General features: G+C 45.9%; 5 protein-coding genes across 5 annotated transcripts; 1 reads left to right on the top strand and 4 right to left on the bottom strand.

Annotated features, from left to right (window-relative positions):
* Positions 1–334: 334 nt before the first annotated feature.
* Positions 335–573, bottom strand: N7484_000252 (uncharacterized protein; the record flags this gene model as incomplete). The annotated part of the gene is given in 2 exon segments (XM_057110673.1): positions 335–469; positions 484–573. 2 exon segments carry the CDS (start codon positions 571–573, stop codon positions 335–337), a joined length of 225 nt encoding a protein of 74 aa, XP_056977899.1.
* Positions 574–3,156: 2,583 nt separating this feature from the next.
* N7484_000253 (pepsin-like aspartic protease) lies at positions 3,157–4,773 on the bottom strand (the record flags this gene model as incomplete). Its single annotated transcript, XM_057110674.1, has 3 exons — positions 3,157–4,031; positions 4,096–4,413; positions 4,479–4,773. 3 exons carry the CDS (start codon positions 4,771–4,773, stop codon positions 3,157–3,159), a joined length of 1,488 nt encoding a protein of 495 aa, XP_056977900.1.
* Positions 4,774–6,607: 1,834 nt separating this feature from the next.
* N7484_000254 (uncharacterized protein) lies at positions 6,608–8,859 on the top strand (the record flags this gene model as incomplete). Its single annotated transcript, XM_057110675.1, has 3 exons — positions 6,608–6,756; positions 7,709–8,052; positions 8,105–8,859. 3 exons carry the CDS (start codon positions 6,608–6,610, stop codon positions 8,857–8,859), a joined length of 1,248 nt encoding a protein of 415 aa, XP_056977901.1.
* A 5,941-nt stretch (positions 8,860–14,800) lies between these two features.
* N7484_000255 (WD40 repeat domain-containing protein) lies at positions 14,801–16,227 on the bottom strand (the record flags this gene model as incomplete). Its single annotated transcript, XM_057110676.1, has 2 exons — positions 14,801–14,817; positions 14,856–16,227. The coding sequence occupies 2 exons, from the start codon at positions 16,225–16,227 to the stop codon at positions 14,801–14,803; spliced, it is 1,389 nt and encodes a 462-aa protein (XP_056977902.1).
* Positions 16,228–18,985: 2,758 nt separating this feature from the next.
* N7484_000256 (uncharacterized protein) lies at positions 18,986–21,782 on the bottom strand (the record flags this gene model as incomplete). Its single annotated transcript, XM_057110677.1, has 3 exons — positions 18,986–20,965; positions 21,019–21,311; positions 21,362–21,782. 3 exons carry the CDS (start codon positions 21,780–21,782, stop codon positions 18,986–18,988), a joined length of 2,694 nt encoding a protein of 897 aa, XP_056977903.1.
* Positions 21,783–22,917: the final 1,135 nt, after the last annotated feature.

The raw sequence follows: 22,917 nt of genomic DNA on the forward strand, positions 1-22,917 counted from the left end.
TGGATTATGATTTGACCACGAGTCAATCATACCCATATCCATACTTTTATCTCTTCCGTTCAACTGACCCGATATCTTTTCATAGTGGTCGATTGTTTCTTTTCCATCTTTTTGGGGATGCAACCGACCTTTTCGGCAAGGGATTACGAGGAATTACTTCCCTCATCTGACGTATTGTGGAGAATGCGCAATGAAAATGACTGGAGCTATTATTTGAGGGCGAGCAATGGTCAGTATCTACTCAAGTCCTAGACTTCGGTCATTTATAAGCTTACATGCGCCAGATACACCGCAATCGCACAGTTTGAACGATCTTTTCTCCGTGAATTGGACTTCAAATAATGCTTTCCAGCTCTCGTCTGACTTCACCAAACTGGTATTGCATCTTACTTTGTTTGTGGAAGAACGACGAGCCATAGACGCATCCAGGTCCTCTGCACTTCTCGACTTCAGTCAGGAAATCCAATCTCTGAATTCAAATACGCGACCACCGACATCATACCGAACGTTGGACTGGAAGTATGAGATACTTGCAATAACGGAGGAATCCTCGGCACCCACAAGCACGCACATGTTGGATGCAAGGAACACGTTTTCCCATTTGCTTGGGATTCTCAGACATGTCCCATTGAAACAACTCTATGCCTATTCAAGATGGTATGCATCAGAAGAAGACATTGCGGCAGGAGGAGCATATCTAGCCGGTTGGATGCGAGATAATCCTGTTTTAGCTCGGGTCTGTGTCTCACATGCAGGAGCCATACTTCGGCTTATCCGATCAAACCCCAATACTGCCTGCTATCACTACTTCTGTCTACTCATAGCTGTCTTGTATCTATGGGCCTTCGAGCGTTTGAAGCCTGACGCGTCTACGACACTTGAACAGCCTTTGCGACCCAATAGAGCCGGAATCCTCCTCAAAATTGACCAGCATCATGAGTTGAGTGTAAAAGAGGGTTGGGTTGAAGGTAATCAGGGTATACTTGTTCATGTGACGGGGGTTGGGATGTTATCAAGTCCAGGGAGTCCGCAACGCTTGGTAAAGGAGCTCTTGCGGGTACTTGGGTCTCGAACAGGATGGCCCACTCTCCGCAAAGGTTTAATTGTTTGCGTTAGCCAGCTTCTTAATGGGGAGTCTAACATACAGGTCCCTAGATAGCCACACCAGGACCATTTCAATGTTGATATTTATTCCAATAATGATTTTAACAACTTCCAGATCCACGAGAAGGTCATCTGCGGGACTCCGCCCCATTTATTGGAATGCATTTGCGTTCACTCACCTCAAAAAACTAGCCTCAGTGAGCTACCGTGCCGCTTTTGGACGCCGCGGTTATTTTCCATTTGATAAGGCACAACTAGGCGTCGCCATTACGGGCTGCCATGAAATAGGCACAATATCACAGGCGAACCCAACTAGCTCTACCAAAAAATTAAATTCATATTTTGTCCTTGGTGCTGTTTTACTTCTCTTCCCTTTTCCGTCGTAAAGAGGGCGTTTCACTGTGTTGCGGAGAACCGATGTGGGGAAGCATATGCGGAGAGCCGGTATACCGCCAAACTCTCCACAACTCCAATCTCATCACGGCGGTGGATAACTTCGAACCCGCGCTTACGCTACATTTTACGCAAATAGTGGAATACCGAGGACGATCAATACCAACAAATTGACACTCCTACGGAGCAATAAGGATGTTCGATTCCCGACTATTAGACATGGAAAAGTTTGAATTCCGTGCAAGTGCCGCTCAATCCGACCTTGTCCATTTCCCGTGTCACCTCAACTACTATCGCGCACACACAAGCACTGCCTGTGTCTATCGTTACCTTGAACGTAAGTCGTTAACCTTCTAGCGAGCGCTTAAAAATGTGGAAGGAATTGCATTATAGGATATATTTATGACGATAGATCCTGTGAGCCTTGAAAGTCACCCTCGACTTGACTTTGTAGGTTGAAAGGGTCTATGCCTCATAAATTTTGAGTATATATTGTATTTCATCGTTTAGCACATACGACTATAGGGTGTGGAGAATAGGGCTTCCCGTTCGCTCAGGCGTACTTAAGCCACATTATATCCGCTACTGTAGTACACCCTGGACATACATCTACCAATCAATGGAATATCAATGCATTCAAGATACTCTATAGCATTTTTACATGTCTAAAATCTAGGTGAATCCATCTGCGCCTTGATGAACTCGAATGTTTTTGTACGTCAAACATCTATACATATGCATGAACAAGAAATCAGTGGAGAGAAGACTAAGGACATGATTGTTTTGCGGATGGCCATGGTCAGAAACTAGATGGCCATTTTGCGGGGAGGTACAATTAGCAAAATCGAGGTACATTTAGCAATGCTTTATCTTTTAGGCGAGTCCAGAACTCACTTGATCTAGATGCTGAATCAGAAATAATTCAGCACCATTTCGGATGTCTCATTATTCCTGCCTTAGATAATTGGTAACAATCTTTTCTTCCATAATACTTACTTTGCTTCTCACCCAGCCTATTGCGCACTCACCCTACTTACCACCAGTCGCGCAACGCTAATGCGGCTCTCACTCATTTCTCACCCTGGCGGCACCAACCGAACTACTGGCCATAGATAAGCCACATGTCGGTTAGTTAGTAGTATGTTGGGTGACCACATGCGAATCCTGAATGTTTTGTTAACAAAATAATTCGATACACATGAGCTGCCAACTTCGGGTCTCCGAATTAGGGTGGAAATCTAAGGAGTGCCCCAATAAGATTTCCATCACTACTTGAGACATGATCCGGGCCACAGCCACCTAGGGTAGTGGAAAGCAGCTAGTAGACATTGCTTACGCTTTATGTTGAAATTACCAGTCTAGTTCCTGCGATATCCTGGGTAAGCTTTCGGTCTTTCTTGCTCATATCGTTGCTCACAGAGTTCTCAACAGCCTCAGTATACGGTCAAACTTGTTAAAGGGAATTTATTTAATATACACATGTCATTCATGATGCCATTCAACTAACCCCGCACTTTTCGTGGCTCAGATGTCTTGTGAGCTTGATTATCTTGCTGTTAATCTGGAAGGTGCTCGTAGTCATTCCACCATATGGCTGGCCTGGGTAGCCCTCATTCCACTCGCCACAACAACTTTCTTCTAATTTCACACCAATGACAATCACTCGAGTGCTAAACAAAGTGAGATGATTGAAATAACAAGGCTCACCAAGGCACACAAGCTGGGGGTCCCATTAGAGATAGCTGCGTTGTTTGATTCTTCTGCAGTATGAGTGGCAGTGGCCGTCGGCGTATACGAATACAGCGCTGTTATTGTTACAGAGCTATACACGCCTGGGGTTTCTGTTGAGGTAGGTGCTGTCTCTTGAACAGAAGCCCCACTAGTGAGACTCCAACTTGAGTTGTCAGAAGAACTTGGAGCATCGATTTCCACGATATTAGTTTTGTCACTGCCGAAAACAGTTGGAGCGATGGCGATTTCCTTGCGGTCGATGTTGTACACAACATATGCCGAACGAAGGAAAGTGTCACCCAAGATAGTTGGTTCAAAATCCACGTTAGGTTGGAACCCAAACCAGCATGCGTCGTGACCGTTGCTAAGGGTCATGGAATTTCCATCCACATCCATCATGGGAGGGCAGAACTCCGAGAAGGGTACTGGAATCACTGGTCCGTCAGAACCACCGAATCCTACGTTGAGGGTGCCTTTATATTCCTGCACGATCGCACAATCGACATAAGAATTTCCATCATAGTCGGAATAGACGTTGGCAATGGAGGCAAGTCTGTTAAACAAGTCCACGGGGATATAAGAGAGTGTCGTGCCCGAGTCGAGGAGTGCACCCTCCGTGAAGTTATCTCCAGTCAGGCTGATAGTCCCTTGAGTGGGATCTGTAATTGATAGCGATGTCCATGGAATAGTCATGGTAGTGATTGTGCCCGATTCTTCCTCGGGTTGGATGGCGATTGGGGTCAGATTTCCCTTGAATTTCTCAGTGTCGTAACCACCAAACAAGATATTTCCTTCTCCAGAATCTTCAATAGAGTATTTGAGTCAGCTTGTGCAAGACTTCCACGCGTAGTGAGTTCTTAGACTTACCAAGATCGTTCAGCCAGAGGCTGTATGCGCGGGAGTTGATGAGACCTTGGTCGGCCATGGAGTCAATGATATTTCGATAGGGCTTGCTTCCAAAATCTGTCATGGCCTCGTTCGTGTCAAAACCAATACCCATGATACCCATAGTACCGACTTCGTACTGCTCAGTCGCAACGGCAAACTCCATTTTTTTGACTGTGAGCGAACCGACCCGGAAGACATCTGAGACATAGTCCCCGGAAACCTCGGACCCATCCCCATACTTTATAATGAACCCATCCTCTTCTATCAAGCTCGAGGTGCTTGATCTGGACCTTTCGTCTTAACGAGCTAGATGTTAGCAACAAGATTATAGACCGGACGATGTAGGCATTCCAAGTACTCACAATAATCACAATCATCATCGTCACACACGTCCGGTCCAAAAACCCAGGCGTCGCTGCTTCCAGTGTCAACTGCGAGTTTGACTTGTTGCGGAGGGGTTCCAACAGTAGCATTCAACCAGAAGGAGCTAGAGGCGTAATTTAGGGGTACAGCTGCAGAATCACGTTTCCCAATTGAGCGCTCTTTATTTCTGTACAGCGGTAGTGAAACGACCTTTGACTGCTCTGACGCTCCTGACACAAGTGAAATAAAGGTCCAAATGACAAATAGCGTGGTTGAAGCCTTCCATCCAGGCATCTTGGGGTAAGAATGAGATGGTGCCATGATCGAGAGTATCCTCACTCATGGATTTGAGTTTCACAGCAGCACATTTTAATGCGGCATGTGGACCCTTTTATCTCAAATTAAGGGGTCTTGCGGCTACTAATTTTATTTAATCGAGTATTGCTCCATGAACGCGCCAAGAAAGACGGTTGATCTTGGCAGGGTGCTATGTTTGGACCGCTTCTCGCTTGATTGGTTTAGCCGCAGTATTTGGGTCCACCATGGGATGCACGAGAGGGAATTTTTCTTAGTTCCGCAGCCTTGTACCGTAGCCTCGTACTGTACACAGCCCACGAGGGACTGTTCATTTGGAACACGAGCCGTAATCCACAGACTAAATTCAGGCTTGAGATACTTGAGGCTACATACAACTGCCGATCGCTCGGACTCGTAGCCGAACGCCGTATAGGACACTAAAATAATTAAAAAATCTATTTTTAATAGTAACGAAGACCCTGAATTCGTTCTAGACAAGCAGCCCAATCACCGTCAGCAAAGACACGAGCCCCATCGCCCGAAAATTTGTTTTATCCCGCACGGTCCACAATTGTGAATCCTTTAAGGCTGGGAAGTTCCCGCTACAGTGAGGTAGCATTGAGGCACAGGCAGCAGGCTAAATTTGGTAAAGAAGAGTCATGTTAAAAAGAGCCCCCTTTTGCCGGATCTTAAACGACAATTATGGAAATTATGCAATCGATATGCAATCTTTACTATTGGTCGTAAGTCACTTTATCATTAGCGATATGGCTAATTTAATCAGTTCTATTTCATTGTTGCTTGGGCTTAATCCGGTTTGACCCGGGGCCATCTCGCCAGTCTCGGGGTTATGAATATATTAGGAGTCGAGCACTTCTACTCTAGTCCTAGTTTAGTCTAGCCCAAAAGGCCTTAGGGGCTGACCACAATTCTGGTGTTGCAATGCCTTTGATGAAGATATCAGTAGTTTTGGTTAATTAATATGACTTCCCAAAGGTAATAGAGATTCCAAAGTTCCTTGCTTCCGAAGATGCGGTGGATGTGATGGTTACTGAAGAGGCTCCAGAGGCATCCGAAATTGTCCACACTAAAACCAAGTTAGCGGCTTCAAATTGCACTGTAGACTCACCGCCCATGGGGCCCCGCAACGAGATTGACGTTGGGTTGAGTGTGGGTGAGAAAAGTGAGAATTTCCACCCTGAAGGGTGATAAGGGCCACTTTACTCCAGTACGTATTTCAAAGCCTACGCTCATAGCCAAAATCTATCGGCAAGCCCCGGCCAGGTGGCCGATCACGCTGGCCCACAAGATTCCCACCCGGTTCTCATCCTATCTATTACGCACTCGCCCTGACCACCCCAGCCTCGTGATGCTAAAGCGGCTCTCACGCATTCCTTGTCCTGGCGGCACCCACCGGACTACTGGCCGCATTGAGGCCACACATAGGTTCATCCCTCATGAACATGTACTATATAGTTTACTTCAACGTGAATTCAAGCACATACGACCATAGGGTGTGGAGAACAGGGCTTCCCGTCCGCTCAGCCGTACTTAAGCCACATGAATTCGTATGGCCAATACGTTCTATAGCCCTGCTACACTAGAGCGGCGACGGATATTGCGTTAGGTGAGTGTGGGTGATATGGGTGAGAACTTTATAGACTGGGTGATAGAGGTGAGAATGAGGTGAGAATGGGGTGACAATTATCACCCAAGGGGTGATCGGCCCCGCTAGGGTACGAACCTTCCCCTAATGAATTTTAAAGAAACATATAAACCAACGGCCTAGGGCCCTTTGATCGGTCTGCCAGAATTTTTTATCACTCAAAATATGGCACCAAAGAAGACTTTCCAGGAAGCGTTCGAGGAGTCGATTACACGTGCTAGGTCACGTGGATTCACACGCGAGTATCAGGAAAAGAAGGAGTCCGAAGCTAACGTTATCGCCTACCGAGAACTTGCCCCCGCTACATCTCATAGGTACGAAGTTGTGAAAGAGATTTGGACTATGTGAGTTTGCGTTCTATATTCAGTTTAAAATTCTCGACGTCTAATAAGAATAGATGGAGACTTTCACGTGGTGAACCAATAGACGACTTTTCTGACTTGAAAGATGCATCTGATCCAACACCCCAGCAACTGAAAAATTTCGCGGAGCACTATATCACAACACGGGAAAATATACCTTCTCAGCAGGCAACTTTTCAGAGCGTTTATATCATATCTTCAAGCTGGAAGCGCGCTACATCACGAAAGCTTGACCCAACGGTTATACAGGACGTTATTAACGTAAGGAACTATACTATTACTAGAGTTTCTACTAGTCTTTCTCTTTCCTCTTCCAATCTCCTTATTGGTTTTGATTATAATCCGTTCTCCTTTCAGACCTTTGTTGGAATATAGCTACTCCACTGATCTTTGTTATAAGACGCTAACAACTACCTTTTAGCATATCCGCAACGAGCTTACGCCTAAATATGGCCTCCCAACAAAGCCCAGAGAGCGATTCTTGGTGAACGCACAAGATATCGATTATCTTCTTCGTCACCTATTTGAAAACGATTACCATGACTTCAAGCATGAAAGAGCACGTGTACAAACTGGTAGCTCACTTTCACTCTTTGCGGGCTCTGGGTCTCGGGCAGGTGCTGTTGTGGAATCAAGCTCCTATACTAACTCTAATGAATGTCTATACTATCAGGTTTGTGGGTAATCTGATCATCTTATACGAGTTAACTGATAGGATCTATATAGCATCTGTCGTTTCACATCAAATGGAACGAGAAAGGGGCTGGTCTAAAGCGCTGGGTCACAATAGACCCTGAGTTTTTAAAGGGTACCAGAAATAGCGATGAGAGGCCGTCGTGAGTTAAGCTATTCAACGACCGTATACTATGTTCTATACCAATCTAACGAGATTAATTCGCTCTAGGCCACTTAACTGGTTCCGAGAGCATCCAGTCCTTGGGAAGAGCTTTGTGTTTTGGGTTATTGTTCATGGAATAGCTGATGGTGCCTTCAAAGGCCTTGACACGATTGAGAAGCTCCTTGACACGAAGCCCCCCAGTGGACGAGAGTCATTGACGCTTGAGTGGACTAAAGAGGCAGAAAAACTCCCGTTCTTCCGTGCAGTTAATCCTGAAGGGCCTTCACCATCCGAGGCACTATCATTCTCCTCGCTTCACCATAACAATACCTGCTTAGCCAAGCGTACCGGATTTAGAGATCCGTTACGGGTCCATGGAATCAGGGGTGGTGTTGCAAATAAGATTGACCGTAGGGCCCTTTCTTATATCCATTACTTATTTTCAACACTGACTCAATATAGCAAAGGCATCAGAGGCCACCCGCGGCCAGGCACTCGACCACCAGAACCATAATACGTATCTAAAATACCAGTCCAGCCTGAAAGCTTTGGATATACAAGCTATATTCTATGATCTAGAACCTGACTACGAATGTCGTTCTATGGAGCAAAGCATGTCACACCATCGTGACACAAATGTCCCACAAAAGCTCAACGCAGAAGCTACCATGAAGTTTCACAGACGTGAAGATATCATCGAGATTAACCGGAAGATCTCGTCCTTGACATTTCAGATTAATGGCAGGCCTAATGATCACATAGACTTGACATCTGAACGGTCTAAGCTATACAACGTGAAGGCCAAGCTATTACTTGCCTATAAGACTGAGTTCATCAAGCAATGGTGGAAGGAATCTTATTCGGAATATCTCGCTGGGAACAAGTTTTCGGAACGTGACAACACGCCTCTATACAATATTTACAAAAAGTACCTACCAGAACGCGCCCGTCTTGCAGAAAATCTATTGAAAGAAGTAACTTTGGATAGCCCCATTGGTCAGCAGTGTCTGAGCGATATGGTCGCTCTTTGCAAGTCAACAGAACGTGTTGCTTACTACCCTGGATTGTCACCAGAGAAGGGCTCTTGTCCAATTTGCGCTAGGCTTATGTCAAGGTACGAAGATAAGCGGCCATCCCACATAAGATGTTCTAACAACTCAGTATTGAATTACAATCACGGGCGAAGCACATCTTACAATGTCGTCGGAAGTCGTTAAATGGCCCACCATATCAGCAAAGATACAAAAACGAAAAGCGAGCCCATCGACGCGTTAAGCGTAAATTCCTTCAATTCTGTTATCTGTGCACTGAGTTCATTGATAGCGAGGAAGCCTGGCTAGCGCATTGCCGAAATCACCTTGATAACCTCCAGCCTCGGTGTGGTATGCTGACGTTTCGGCATACACTTGTCGCTCCGGGATTTTGTCCATTTTGTTTAGGCAATCAGAGCAAAAAGCCGGACCAGCGGTTTGATCAATGGATGAAGAAATCAACTCTTCTAAACCATATTGACACGCATTTGGACCATATAAACCCTTCAATCGTCGTCGGCTGCCCACACCCCTGTTGCAAAACCAAAGAGTATGCAAATACTTCTCACTTACGCCGCCATTTCCATGATTTCCATTCTATTGAGGAGCCACGCTCAAACTGTGTCACCCGGAAGCGAAAGTGGAAATCTGAGCCAGAGCATATATTGACCAATGAAGACACAAATTCTGTGCATCGACGACGTTTGAATGTGCACCCCTACCTTGTTGAAGAAGGCTCTCCTACAATCAACTCCCCACTGAACTCTGATGACTGTGAATTTAGCGCCATGGACAAAATAATGGAGGAATATGTGCGTTCTGACGTTTTCGAGTGATCAAACCAAAATTTGTCTTCCGGTTGCTTGTCTATACCGTTGCGTGCTTGAGAGAGATTCCCTAGGTCTATTATGAAGAGGTCTTTAAAGTATAAGATTACCTTGTCGTTCTGCTGCTCATGGGTATTCACCTTTGTAAAGCCATTCTCCTCTATCTGGCTCATGTAGATACACATCAGGAACATTCAGCCCTAGGGGAAATACCACAGCAATTTCATAATATATGTGCCTTGGTAATTGGAAGGAAGTACCAATGAAAATATCTATTTCCTAAAAGTATCTGAATTGACCGGTAATTACCTAGTGAGCTCCATAAACATTATAAACAAAATCTAATCTTCAAGAAGTAGTTCGTTGATAGAAGAGATAACCGTCGACTGCCTCTTATGGGCTTGAAAGTCGCTAGTCATGGTGAACTCCAAAGCTCTATTGCATATATAAAGACAGCGTTCGACGGATCTCCTGGAGCGTGTAACCATTTGTCGTGTGTTAGACGTCCCCTGAATTAGATCTATAGATATGGGATCTCCATTTGATCTGTTAGGTCTTACTTAGCATGCTCAATCATGATTTGATATTGCTTAAGCACGACGCTAGCAACAGAGACTTGTTGACTTCATAAGACCATTAGATCATGATATTCACTTGATTGAAAAACAAAATACGCACAGTCTTGCTTTCCCTAAAAACACTCTGAATGTCATATTATAGGAAGATAGCATGTGTTTCCAGTGATCGATTGCATTGTCTCTTGGCTGCACGACACCTTGGGCAATTTTCTGGGTAATGGATGCACATTGGATACCACATTGTTGAAGTGGTAGCTCGAGTGCTAAAATTTCATAACCATAATCGTGTGCTACGCGCTCAAGGGCAACCAGGGTCTGTATTAGAAATCTTGCTTGGTCTTGGAGCTCCCGGACGGCAGCTGGGACACGGTTTATGCTCTTAAGGGCTTCATAAAGAGCATTGCCAGTGCCACGTAAAGAAACTGTCTGTAGAATGACTATCGAGGTCAAAACCGAAGGGATGTAAGGTTTGACTACGTCGTAGACTTGGTGACCACTCGAAATTGCTGCAATTAGAGTCTCCGAGTCCGGAAGGTTCTGTAGGACGAGTATAATGATCTCAGGAGGAAGTTTGTTGATAGACATGATATTCGGAAGGATTGAATGCTTTCTTTGATAATCCAACGTAAAATATGTGTAGAATAGAGAGGACAGACAGTAGGAATTTTTTTAGGCGTGACGCGTGATTACCAAAAATGAGGGGTCAGTGGTAGAGTAACTATAATAGGCATAGCGTGTTTTGAAAGAGGTTTCGAGAAAGAATCTCAGTGTGTACAGGGCCGCTCGAAATCAGCTTCACTTGTTTACTCTCTTTAAAACTTTTCGAAACCTTATCTTGCATTGCACTATACCGGTTTGGGCTAGACTACCCCTGACCCACTATGCGGCGATATTCTCATACAAGTGTAGATAAACGAGTAAAAATAGATTCCGTAACGTGCTGTACGGACGATTTTGTTTTCTAGAACCAACTCATCGCAAACAAGTCAAACAATGCAGTCCGTTGTCTGGCCACCTCTCTAGCTTGCATTCCAACATTCATCCAAACCCCCACGGCAGATCCAAGCGGATAGCGAACGAAAATTGAAAAAGAAAGGAACTGGTGGGGTCTTCATTACAATGCGTTTATCATCGACTCTACATCAACTTGGAACCCTTATTCATTGAACCTACCGCCTGTTGAACCTGGAAGCCAAACCGTGCTAACGTTGAATTGAACAGGAACCGTTCACCATGATCAATGGCTCATTCTGTGACCGTGATAACGCTCAACCCTATGCCCCCGATCTCTCGGACCAGGAATCGCAATACGCCCCCACTCCAGATACTATAACGAGACACTACACTCGCAATTTGAGTTCAGCCCTTCCCCGGATCGCTACCCCTAGGGCACTCCCGTAGCCTCAATATGCGCCCCGCAAGAAGCACCAAGTCTTCTTCAAGTCGGTGAGTGGTAAGCAAGTAGACCGGATGATGAGTTTCCACCGATCTTTATTCGGTATACAATCAAGTGGAAAGCGAAGGTGAACAACCGGTTCAGGTGGGAGGACACGATAAAGAATGTGACCCTGACACCAAGTGCCTATTGGCCTTCGCTCCTGAGGCTTAAGTTGGAGAACGTGCTTCAAGAGCGGATCCCACGTAGCCGAAGGGTGAGATCGGATGGCACGCTTGTAGTTATGTCGGTCAACGATCGCAAACACAAGAACGAAAAATTCTGGTTTCAATCCCTTGATGTTGATTGAACTGTAGTGGAGGAGCAACTAATTACTTGGGGTAAACTTCACACTCGAGGCAAGGAATTGAGGGTAATTATTACCTTCAACTATACAGAGGACGATAACCTTTCTAGGAGTGCAGCAGGTAGGGGTGAAAAACGAGGGAGGTCATCTGTGACGAAGAGAATGCTTGGCGAGCGTGATGCATAACTTGATGCTAAAGAGCATGTATCTGGATAGCAGTCCATCTGGCGGGCTGTCTATAGCTTAATGCGTTGTCCTTCACCATCCTGCCATCTTGGGCCGTATTGCTGGTAGGATCCTTATGGAAAGAAACACTACTAATTGAGAACGCATCATTTAAAACGCCTGATTGCGTATGTCGATGCTAGGGGTGTTTTAGAGTGCTAAGATGATGTTCCCGATGCTATTCGGGAAGAATTATATATGGAAGAGCAGTAGAAGGTGGAGCATTCACAGTCCAAGAACAACAAATCGTTTACCCCGGGAAACTGCCCACCTATCAACATCAATTTCATGGGAGGACAATCTGCTATACAACCAGCAGCAGTTGATTGTATCCCACAATCCGAAATGTCTTCCCACCAGAAACAGCATAGATTTATTCTTCTCACAATTAATGGCCCACGGGATGTGGCTGTGAAGGAATACAGCGCCTGGCAAGAAACAAATGTTATCGACGAAATTTGAGGGCTCAATTCCAGCTAGCTTGTGATGTCACGCTCGCCAACGGTCTGGACCTTGAGCAGATTCACGAGGATCAAAATCCGGGATTTTTTGTTCAAGAAGGGATTGCGGTAGGTATTGCACGCCGCTTTGTCGATGATATCATTAAGTGGGTGGGGGAGATAAGAAATCAATAGGAAGACCCCCCGTCGGAATAAGTGGCAGCTTTGCATAGATTTAGATTCGTAATCCAGTTCCATCACTTTTAGGTGGCTTAATATATATAATTCACACGCTCTTATAAGCACAGAATGCCTCACACAATGCTCATCTATTATCCCAAAAACGAAGTATTATGTCCAACTAGATCAATACTATGCTCTGGATACTATGGCTCTAGGCTAGTCTTCGACGACTACGCCAGCATGCCGGAAATGGCCGATTGCACTTTATTCCCGAAATCCTACAGCCCCGACACATCCCACAAGGAAATTATCGAACCCTTGGTCCGGGCTCTGTTCATACTTTCGCCAGTGACGCCTGATGAACGCCTTCAGCTCCGAGAAAAACTCCTCGATGGGATTTTAATCAGGCGAGTAAGGTATCAAATACATCAGCTTTACTCCAGCATCGGCACACATCTTTTTCATCTGGTCAGAATGGTGGAAGGATGCATTGTCCATGATGATCACGGATTTCGGTTCCGGCCACCTTCTATAGTGCTGAAGGAGCTGCTCGGTGAAATCTTCGAACACGGCCGAATCAGTTGAGCCTTGAAATACACGAGAAAGCACAACGCCGTCTTGTGCGTACGTAGGCAAGATCTGGTATCGCTGGTCACGATGGAATTTAGAGATCTGTAATGGCGTCTGGCCTAGCGGACACCACCCAGTGCGTCTGCAACCAATTCTTTTATCACAACCCGACTCATCCACATAGACTAGATGGTATGACTTGAAGTCCGATATATTGTGGAGATAGAAATCGCGCAAATCAGCATTCTGTTCCTTTGCTCTCTGTCGAGCCACCTTCTTCGAGCAGCCGACCGAAGCAAGAGCCCGCTTGAGACTCGAGCTTGTCACCCAAGTATGAAACTCATCCCATAGAAAGAGAATCATTTCATCCACACATAATCCGGGCTTCTCGAGAAGATGGTCACAGAGAGTCTGTATCATTGGCGGTGTGATGCTTCGTCGCCGACCGACGCGAGTTGATGGAGCTCCGACATTCCCGAACAAGCGAAGATTCTTGCGAATACTGATTATCGAACGCTAGCTACACTCCGCAGCCGCGGCCATTTGTGATGTATTCAAGTATCCGTTATATATCATGTCACGAATCATCTCCAGTTTGGAAGGAGGGAGTCGAGGCGCCATTTGCGTGGGATCGCTGGGGGTTGACCATTGTGTCGTTGACACAACGGTGGAGAACGGTTTTCTCCAAGCTCACCCTGCTCACCCATCTGATCAGGGAGCGGACGAAATCATTTTTGATTGAACACCGGGGGGAGCTGGGGTATTGGGAAATGCACGTGACTAAGGGGCACTGCGGCTCCTGGGAAGCTATTTTGTCTTGGCGATCCGAAAGCTGCGGGTGTTGATCAGTGCTAACAGGAAGCAGACCGGTACGTTCACCTCATAAATAGACATTGCACTTGAAGCATCATTCTAATTGTCGAGGAACTGGACATTCTAGCGGAAACTGATTAGGTTGGTAGAAAAAGAAGTGAGCTTCAAACACAAAGCTTGATCGCGCAACGTCGGTGGTAATCATTAAGGAGGTTTGGGTGAGCCTGGAAGAAGCATAATGTGGTCACGTGTTACATATGTAGACATAGATTTGTGGTTGTCTAAACATAGATCAAAGGCTAGAAACGGGATTTTGTTTTGAGAGCATGAGGAAAATAACATGACCTGATGAGCAGCTGATCGCTAATCTGGTTGCATATCTGGCGAAATTGGCGTGAGATTTTGGGCGATATTCTAAAGGCAACCACAACAGCTTGAGTCCATTATAGGTTATCCAGGAACGTTCCTGGCTTAATCCGTACCCATACTGCTTGAGCGGCGAGATGAAGTCGTTAGACACAGGCGTCACCGGACCTTTTGAACCTATGTCATATGTGCCGTTATTTGTGTGCAGAAGATTGATATCATCGTTGTCGAATTGAAGGGATCTGCTGAAGCCAATAGGAAGATTTGACACGCTCTGGCCGGTAGCCGGATCCCAGATCCTGACTGTCTCATCATTAGACGCTGATGCGAGTCGGCTTCCATCTGGCGACCAGGTAATCGAGTTGACGTAATCACTATGCCCCTCAAGGGTTGATATACTCTGACTAGTAGCTGGATCCCAGATCCTGACTGTCTTACCATAAGACGCTGATGCGAGTCGGCTTCCATCTGGCGACCAGGCAATCGAGTTGACCCTATCACTATGCCCCTCAAGGGTTGATATACTCTGGCCGGTAGCCGGATCCCAGATCCTGACTGTCTCATCATCAGACGCTGATGCGAGTCGGCTTCCATCTGGCGACCAGGTAATCGAGTTGACGTAGCCACTATGCCCCTCAAGGGTTGATATGCTCTGGCCGATAGCTGGATCCCAGATCCTGACTGTCTTATCATAAGACGTTGATGCGAGTCGGCTTCCATCTGGCGACCAGGCAATCGACCTGACGTAACCACTATGCCCCTCAAGGGTTGATATGCTCTGGCCGGTAGCCGGATCCCACATCCTGACTGTCTCATCATCAGACGCTGATGCGAGTCGGCTTCCATCTGGCGACCAGGCAATCGACTCGACCGCATCACTATGCCCCTCAAGGGTTGATACACTCTGGCTAGTAGCCGGATCCCAGATCCTGACTGTCTTATCACTCGACGCTGATGCGAGTCGGCTTCCATCTGGCGACCAGGCAATCGACCTGACGTAACCACTATGCCCCTCAAGGGTTGATATGCTCTGGCCGGTAGCCGGATCCCAGATCCTGACTGTCTTATCATTAGACGCTGATGCGAGTCGGCTTCCATCTAGCGACCAGGCAATCGAGTTGACCCATTCACTATGCCCCTCAAGGGTTGATATGCTCTGGCCGGTAGCCGGATCCCAGATCCTGACTGTCTCATCAAAAGACGCTGATGCGAGTCGGCTTCCATCTGGCGACCAGGCAATCGACCTGACGTATCTACCATGCCCCTCAAGGGTTGATATGCTCTGGCCGGTAGCCGGATCCCAGATCCTAACTGTCTTATCACGCGACGCTGATGCGAGTCGGCTTCCATCTGGCGACCAGGCAATCGACCTGACGTAACCACTATGCCCCTCAAGGGTTGATATGCTCTGGCCGGCAGCCGGATCCCAGATCCTGACTGTCTCATCAAAAGACGCTGATGCGAGTCGGCTTCCATCTGGCGACCAGGCAATCGACCTGACGTAACCACTATGCCCCTCAAGGGTTGATATGCTCTGGCCGGTAGCCGGATCCCAGATCCTGACTGTCTCATCAAAAGACGCTGATGCGAGTCGGCTTCCATCTGGCGACCAGGCAATCGACCTGACCCAACCACTATGCCCCTCAAGGGTTGATATGCTCTGGCCGGTAGCCGGATCCCAGATCCTGACTGTCTCATCAAAAGACGCTGATGCGAGTCGGCTTCCATCTGGCGACCAGGCAATCGACCTGACCCAACCACTATGCCCCTCAAGGGTTGATATGCTCTGGCCGGTAGCCGGATCCCACATCCTGACTGTCTCATCATCAGACGCTGATGCGAGTCGGCTTCCATCTGGCGACCAGGCAATCGACCTGACGTAACCACTATGCCCCTCAAGGGTTGATATGCTCTGGCCGGTAGCCGGATCCCAGATCCTGACTGTCTTATCATTAGACGCTGATGCGAGTCGGCTTCCATCTGGCGACCAGGCAATCGACTTGACCCAATTACTATGCCCCTCAAGAGTTTGAAGACAGGGACTCCAGTTTTCCTCTACCACAGGATAATTTAAGACCCAGTCTGGTCTCCCATCCTGAAAAGATATTCTTGCGAGACTCTTTAGTGGGCTAAAGATAAGAGGTGAGCAATATACTTGCAGTGGGCTGCTTTCAATTGCTGTTCTATGATATCGAATAAACCTAGAGGCGTCTCGAGCTCGATTCAGTAGCATTCCTGAATCTTTTCTTCTCTGTTTAAGTGCGCCCCTTGTCAGAAGAGAAGATCATCTCTATTCAATTTTAACCACTCACCTCAATCAAAATCTCGAGCTTTTGCATCACTTGGATGCCATCCGAAACACTTCCCAAAATACTAAGGGCTTCGAGCCAGTGGAGGAATTTCTGCTGCAGAAACGTATCCACGCGACCTCTGTCATAAACTTCCAGCTCATAAGCTCCATTAACCAGGCTAGCTTCAAGATGGTCCATCCAGTAGACACATGAGTATTCCACCGCTGCTAGTGGATTTGGGCTAGGTTTGCAGATACCCTTTGTGTGGAGTCCAGGTAATTTGATATTCCAGATATCACGTTGAAGTGTCTTGAAAATAACATCGAGAGACCGTATAAATATCACGTCGTGTTCAGCCTCTATACCTCTAGGAAGTATCTCACTGAGTGCTTCCTTGAGTAAGAATTCCTTTGCAGACTGATGAACAAACACAATAGTTTGTTCTCGAACCGTTAAAAACGACCCACAGATTGCAATAATCTCTTTAAGGGGAACAAGATCATCGTAGTCATCGTCCGGTAGTTCAATCAGAGAAGTTAGTTCGTGTAGCGTAATAGGCCGCAAGACAGTTGACATGATTGCCAGTATCTCCTTGCAGAGCTCGGCATCTTCAGATTCGCGAACCTGGCCAATCATTCGACCATATAGAGCCTCTAACCCAGGAGGGAATGATTTTAGCTTCTTGAGTACATTTATTCGTATCTTTTCAAGATTCTGACACACCAAGGCTACCCAGAGGAAGGTACCTTGCGAGTTTGATAATAGGTAGGAATGAACGCCATTGCGAGTTTTATCGCTATACCTTTTCGCTTTTGCTAAGTCGTGGACTTTATGCTTGATAAATTGATTCACTGCTTCAGACACAGACGCCTCGTTCAGCTCTAATGAGATCGGAGCTAGCTGGGCAGCAATGTCAAGTCGATCAGTGATTTCAGGCCAGTTGCGGCTAGAAACAACCCACTTTATCTGTGGATTAAATGATGATTCCTGGACAATTAAGTCTAGAAGGAAACGGAGCCCATTGGTGCACTCATCTAAAGCATCAATTACCAAATAAGTCATCTGCAGTGTCGGGTCGTTTAGAATGTCCCTGAAGATTGTTGATAGTGCATTCCATGCATTGGCATCCTCAAAGAGGGTCTTTCCTGCATAGTCGTACCGAGCTCGCACATAGTGGAGAAGAGATGGATGATTCTTGACAAGTAAATATATCAACCCCCTCAGGACAGACGTAGCGCTGTTGATCCGCATGTCGGTAGCCTGACAGAAAAAGAACGAGATGCTCGCATTATCCCCATACAATCTCGTCAACTCTTCGATGACACCACATAGGAGCATCGTCTTGCCTTTACCAGGATCACCCCTGATCCAGAGAAGGCGATTTCTCTCGCTATCTTGCCATTGTTTGAAATCTTTATTCTCTAGAATCCAGCGATATGAGTCTTCGAGTAGTCCGCCCTTGGTATTCTCGATACGTTCTTTATCATCGACAGGGTTGGTGGCATGCAAATCACGAAGGCATTCTTGATTTAGCGTTTCGGATTGTACTGAAGCCGATCACTATTACTAGCCGTAGGTTACAGTCACATCTATTTTCCACTTACCAATAGTGACATTCCCGATATTCCCGTGTATTACTCCTGCCTGGAATCCAGAGTTGTTTTCGCCTTGGGAAATGCTAGTCGACATGGCTGTTGCGTAAGAACTTGGAAGAGGCTCAAATCTACGCTTGGATCTCCCAATCCCCAGTCTACCCCGCTATCAGGTGATCTGATTCGAGACAGAAGAAATCGACCGCCTTGACCATATTCCCTTGTAATCACCTTTGATAGATGATGTGTCTGTCCATTTACATTATTCAGGAGGTCAATACGTGAACGTAGCGCCATCTTCCTCGAAGTTGCCGCGGAAGACCAAAGCTCTAATCAAAGTGACGAACCTTGTGGTTAAACGTAGCGTAACGATTGTATCTGTGTTTCAGGAAAGTTACAACCCCGCAGTGGTGTAATTCACCCTTACAAAGGATTTCGCGACCCCATAATAGACTAAACCAAATGGGGACTAGCGTGTTTCAGAATAAATTCCAGAAAAGAAAAGAAAAGAAAACAAAGGTGAAGCTGATTTCGAGCGGCCCTGTAAGTGGTGAAACTGATTTCGATTTATCTTATATGTATTTTGCACTTTTTGACTTTGGGAAAAACCTTCAATAGGACGAGCCAGCTTTAGATTCAATCATCATATGTCATGCTTTGCATCTAGTTTCAATATTGCGTTCTCCTATACTTCCTCCTCTCCCTGGAATTCCTCCCCGTGCTCTTCCTTTCTTTTTCGACTGCGCTTACCAGTTGGCCCTTGATGATATGCTTTCCTCTTTCCAGTATGAATATCGTATGTCTGAACATATTCCTTTATCTCTTCTACCGACACTCTTAGTTCTGACCCTTCGTTCCCTTTCCTTGAGAATGGATTATCTCTTCGGGTAGCTAGTAATAACCGCTTTTCTACTGCTTTCTCATAGGTCATATTGATGTCCGGCGTCCCAAATCCAAAGTCATCGATGATGGCGAAGACATAGTCCCTTGAAAGATCCGCCAACTTAGTTTGCAGGCCAAGTCCCCCTCCTAGCATGTACTTATAATAAGCTCGGAATTCAAACTCGAAAATGACAATGACCTCTTTCTGCGACTGAAACCATGTGGCGAGAATATCTTGAACCCGTCGGCGCCCTGCTATGAATGTTCTGGTTTCCATTGGGGCAATGCAACTTAAATCTTCAAATCCTGCTGCAAGTGGGGGCTCAAGCATCCCATCCCAATTGGATTCCCTATGAGATAGGTCTTGAGTATCTCCAGCATTGGGTGAAGGTGCATCGGGCGTCCCTGTTGGATGAGGCTCCATATCGACAGGGTCGCTTATATCATATGTTATTGTGGCCTCATCTGGACCTTGTGAATACTGACTTGATGCGGCATCGGGAGAAGTGTTACCTATATACGAGTCCTGCCCTGCGAGGAAATTTGAAGTAGATGGATCCGGTTCCATGGATGGTTCGTATTGGATAACAGGTGAAGTGCCAGCCATGATATTAGGGTCAATAATAGATTGGCAAATGTCGATTGGCTCGGTGGCAGCCTCTTCATTCTGCGCCATTGGCTCACTAGGAGTTCCTTGAGTTTGTTCCTTTGGGTCGTTAGGGGTCTGTTCATTCTGCGCCAATGGTTCACTAGGAGATTCTTGGATTCTTTCTGGGTTGTTAGGAGTCTCTTGAGTTTGCATGTTGCCAATCTCATTTCCAAAAAACGAAAACATAATATCTCTTGTGACGCCGATGGGAGTTGGAAATTGTGCGGCAGGTTGACCAGAACCGAAGATTTGGTGTAAGAATAGATACCGCCGTTGTTGTTCGTATTGATCTCTTGTTGGTTTGTTGAATCTATGCGTGGCCTCTTGATTGGGGTCATCAGTCGTATAATCAGTGGCGTGAACGGCTCCCTCTGGGTATCGCTGAAGGATACGTATGAGGCCGTTCAGCTGCTTTGATACTGATAGCAGTTTGGAATCCTCAACGTTATAGAATTCCTCTCTGCAGATAGACTGTACGAATTCCTTTTCAATCGTTCTTTTCGCATTTCCGTTTCGGAGATTTCTAATTTGATCTGACTGAAAGCCTAAACGTTCAGCTAAAAGAGCTAAATTTGCAAGACTATAGTCTTCAATGGACCCCATGGAGTAACGCCGGTCAACCTTTGATCGGGGCTGCCGATACGTGAAGTGCCTTAGGGCGAAGAGCCAAAGCTGCATCATGCACATTGGAAAGGAATTCTCAGTGTGTTGCATGGTTATGTACTCATGCTCGGACTTTTGAATCTCTAACGGGCTATTTGGGGCCATTTTCCATTGACGACGCATAACCTTTCGAAAGCTGATACCCTTAAATCGCGGAAATAAGGAACGAAGAGCCCAGGCAGGCTCGTCCAGAAATAAAGTATCTTGTGTTAGTGTCTTAAGAGACAGAATTCTACCAGGAGTAGAAAGAAGTCCTTCCAAAATGGCCTGTCTATCAACGGCCCTAGTGACATGGGTAAAGATTTGACCAGTTTCCATAAGCTCTGTGATAAGTCCTCGGTCACTCAGAGATGACTCAGGCATCATACCCTCTAGTGAACAGACTGAAGCGGCATCTAATAATGAAGCATATTGCCCCCGAAAGATCCGGGACCATCTTTCGTAGATTAAATTTATGTACCGAGAAAGAATCTGCTTCCATGTTAGATCATAGTTTATATAAAGTTAATAAAGAGACGCTTTACCTCAGGGAACTTCAAACTAAGTAGTCTTTCAATTTGGGTCGATTTCAAGGGCTTCCATAGCCCGACAAAGGGCAAAAGTCTGTCTAGACTAATGAGAAGAAGCTTGTTCAGTTGTAGGCGTTTAATATCTTCACGCCGACCTTTGGAGGCAAGCCTTCCCCACCACTTGCTTTCTTGGGCGCTATTCTGTGAAAGCTGGTATAAACGTAGAGTGCGGTATATTTCACCATCAGTAAACTCAAGGCTTTTTGTTGATTCTTCTCTAAGTTGAACAAGAACGTCCGAAGGCATAACTGCAAACTTTGTTAGGAACTTATTAGCCCAGAGCGATGTAGCTACTAACCATTCAAATATAAATCTACCAGCCAACATTTTACCCCGAATTCATCAGCGGCATTGATACGATGCCTTCCATAGATACAAGGTAGCTGAATATCACCTTCAAAGGAAAGAGGTGACTGATTCGTCGGGTCAAGTAGTGAGTGCGGTTGGAGGTTTGATTTCGAAAGTGCAGTATGCAAGATTTGTTGGTCAATTAGCGCGGCGATCTTGTGTTCCGGCTCAAGATTACCGCACCCTTCGATTTCGAAAATATCGATAAGTCTGTTAACGTTGCCCTGATCTAAAGGCCGAGTACCAAGCACAGGACTTGCGTCAAAATGTAAATTACGAAGCTCAATAGTGGCGCATCCCTGGTAGAATTGTAGTCTTTGGTTGGCAAGTTCATTTGTTCGTTGACTCAAAGGGTTTCCAAGGGAATCCATACTGCTTTTTGGTGAGCGTTATAGGCGAATTTGGGTATAGAGGAATGAAAGTGTGAGAGAATGGAGATGACAAGAGAGTCCGGCCTGAAACACTAGATAGATATGACAGCATTGAGCTGAAGCATTAAATTAAGAGCAATTTTGCAACACTGTTTAAATTCCTGGCTTTTGGAGGGCGCCCAGCTATCGAATCGGCCGTGGCAATAAATGGGGCTTTCCGAAAAAGTCACGGTGGAGCCCCGGTCCTGAAACAACCCACTTATCCTAATCTGGGCGATCGGGTATAAATGGCCAGTATGTCCCTAGCTTTCTTATATTCTAATTTGAACTTAGAAATATTTACTACAGTATGAGTACAAACTCAAAGCGCGCTACAGTATTGCCGAATTCTCTTTGGAGAGGAGAGAATACAACCGAATTTATCACAAGCCAAATAACTACCCCTAAAAAGGCCCTTAAGAAAAACCATGGCGCCCCTCTTGAAGTCCCAGTCATCGCAAAAGAAATCCAGCAAGATATATTACGTCCTAAAGTGGGCTCACTCGATATGTATCACAGATCACATAATATTGATCAGGCTGGCCCAGGAGTGATAGCATTGAAGGATAGCGATAATCTGCCCACTTGTCTCATCAAGGAATGCGAAGCCCGAAAGTTGAGGTATATTCGAAGCCTCCGACCTATTAGTCACACAAACCTGATATCCTTACTTGATTACTTCCAATCAGGAGAAAAGGTTTATTTGGTATACGAGTATGAGCACATGGCAATCAGTCTTGGGTGCATTGCAGGAATAGTGGAATTCAATGAAGCAGACATAGCAACACTATGTAAAGAGATACTCAAAGGGTTGAACTATATACACTCGGAGTTAAAGACTTCATATGGACAACTTCATTTTAGCAACATTGTTCTTACCTGGAAAGGGGAGGTCAAAATTGGTACGTTTTTTCCATCGGTTTGAAGTGTTACTGACAGAGTTAAGCAAATATCGGCGAATGTCTATTGGCCAAGGAGCCTTCAGCCACAGTACAGAAGGATATCAAAGATGTTGGAGAAATTATGGTGAAACTAAGTGATCGTACAACGTCACTCTCTAGCTCCACTGCGGAAGATATATCATCACTTTCGCGGC

This window comes from Penicillium longicatenatum (genome assembly GCF_028827895.1).
Source record: "Penicillium longicatenatum strain IBT 33135 chromosome Unknown contig_11_segment0_segment0, whole genome shotgun sequence".
In the NCBI taxonomy this organism is placed as follows: Eukaryota; Fungi; Ascomycota; class Eurotiomycetes; order Eurotiales; family Aspergillaceae; genus Penicillium; species Penicillium longicatenatum.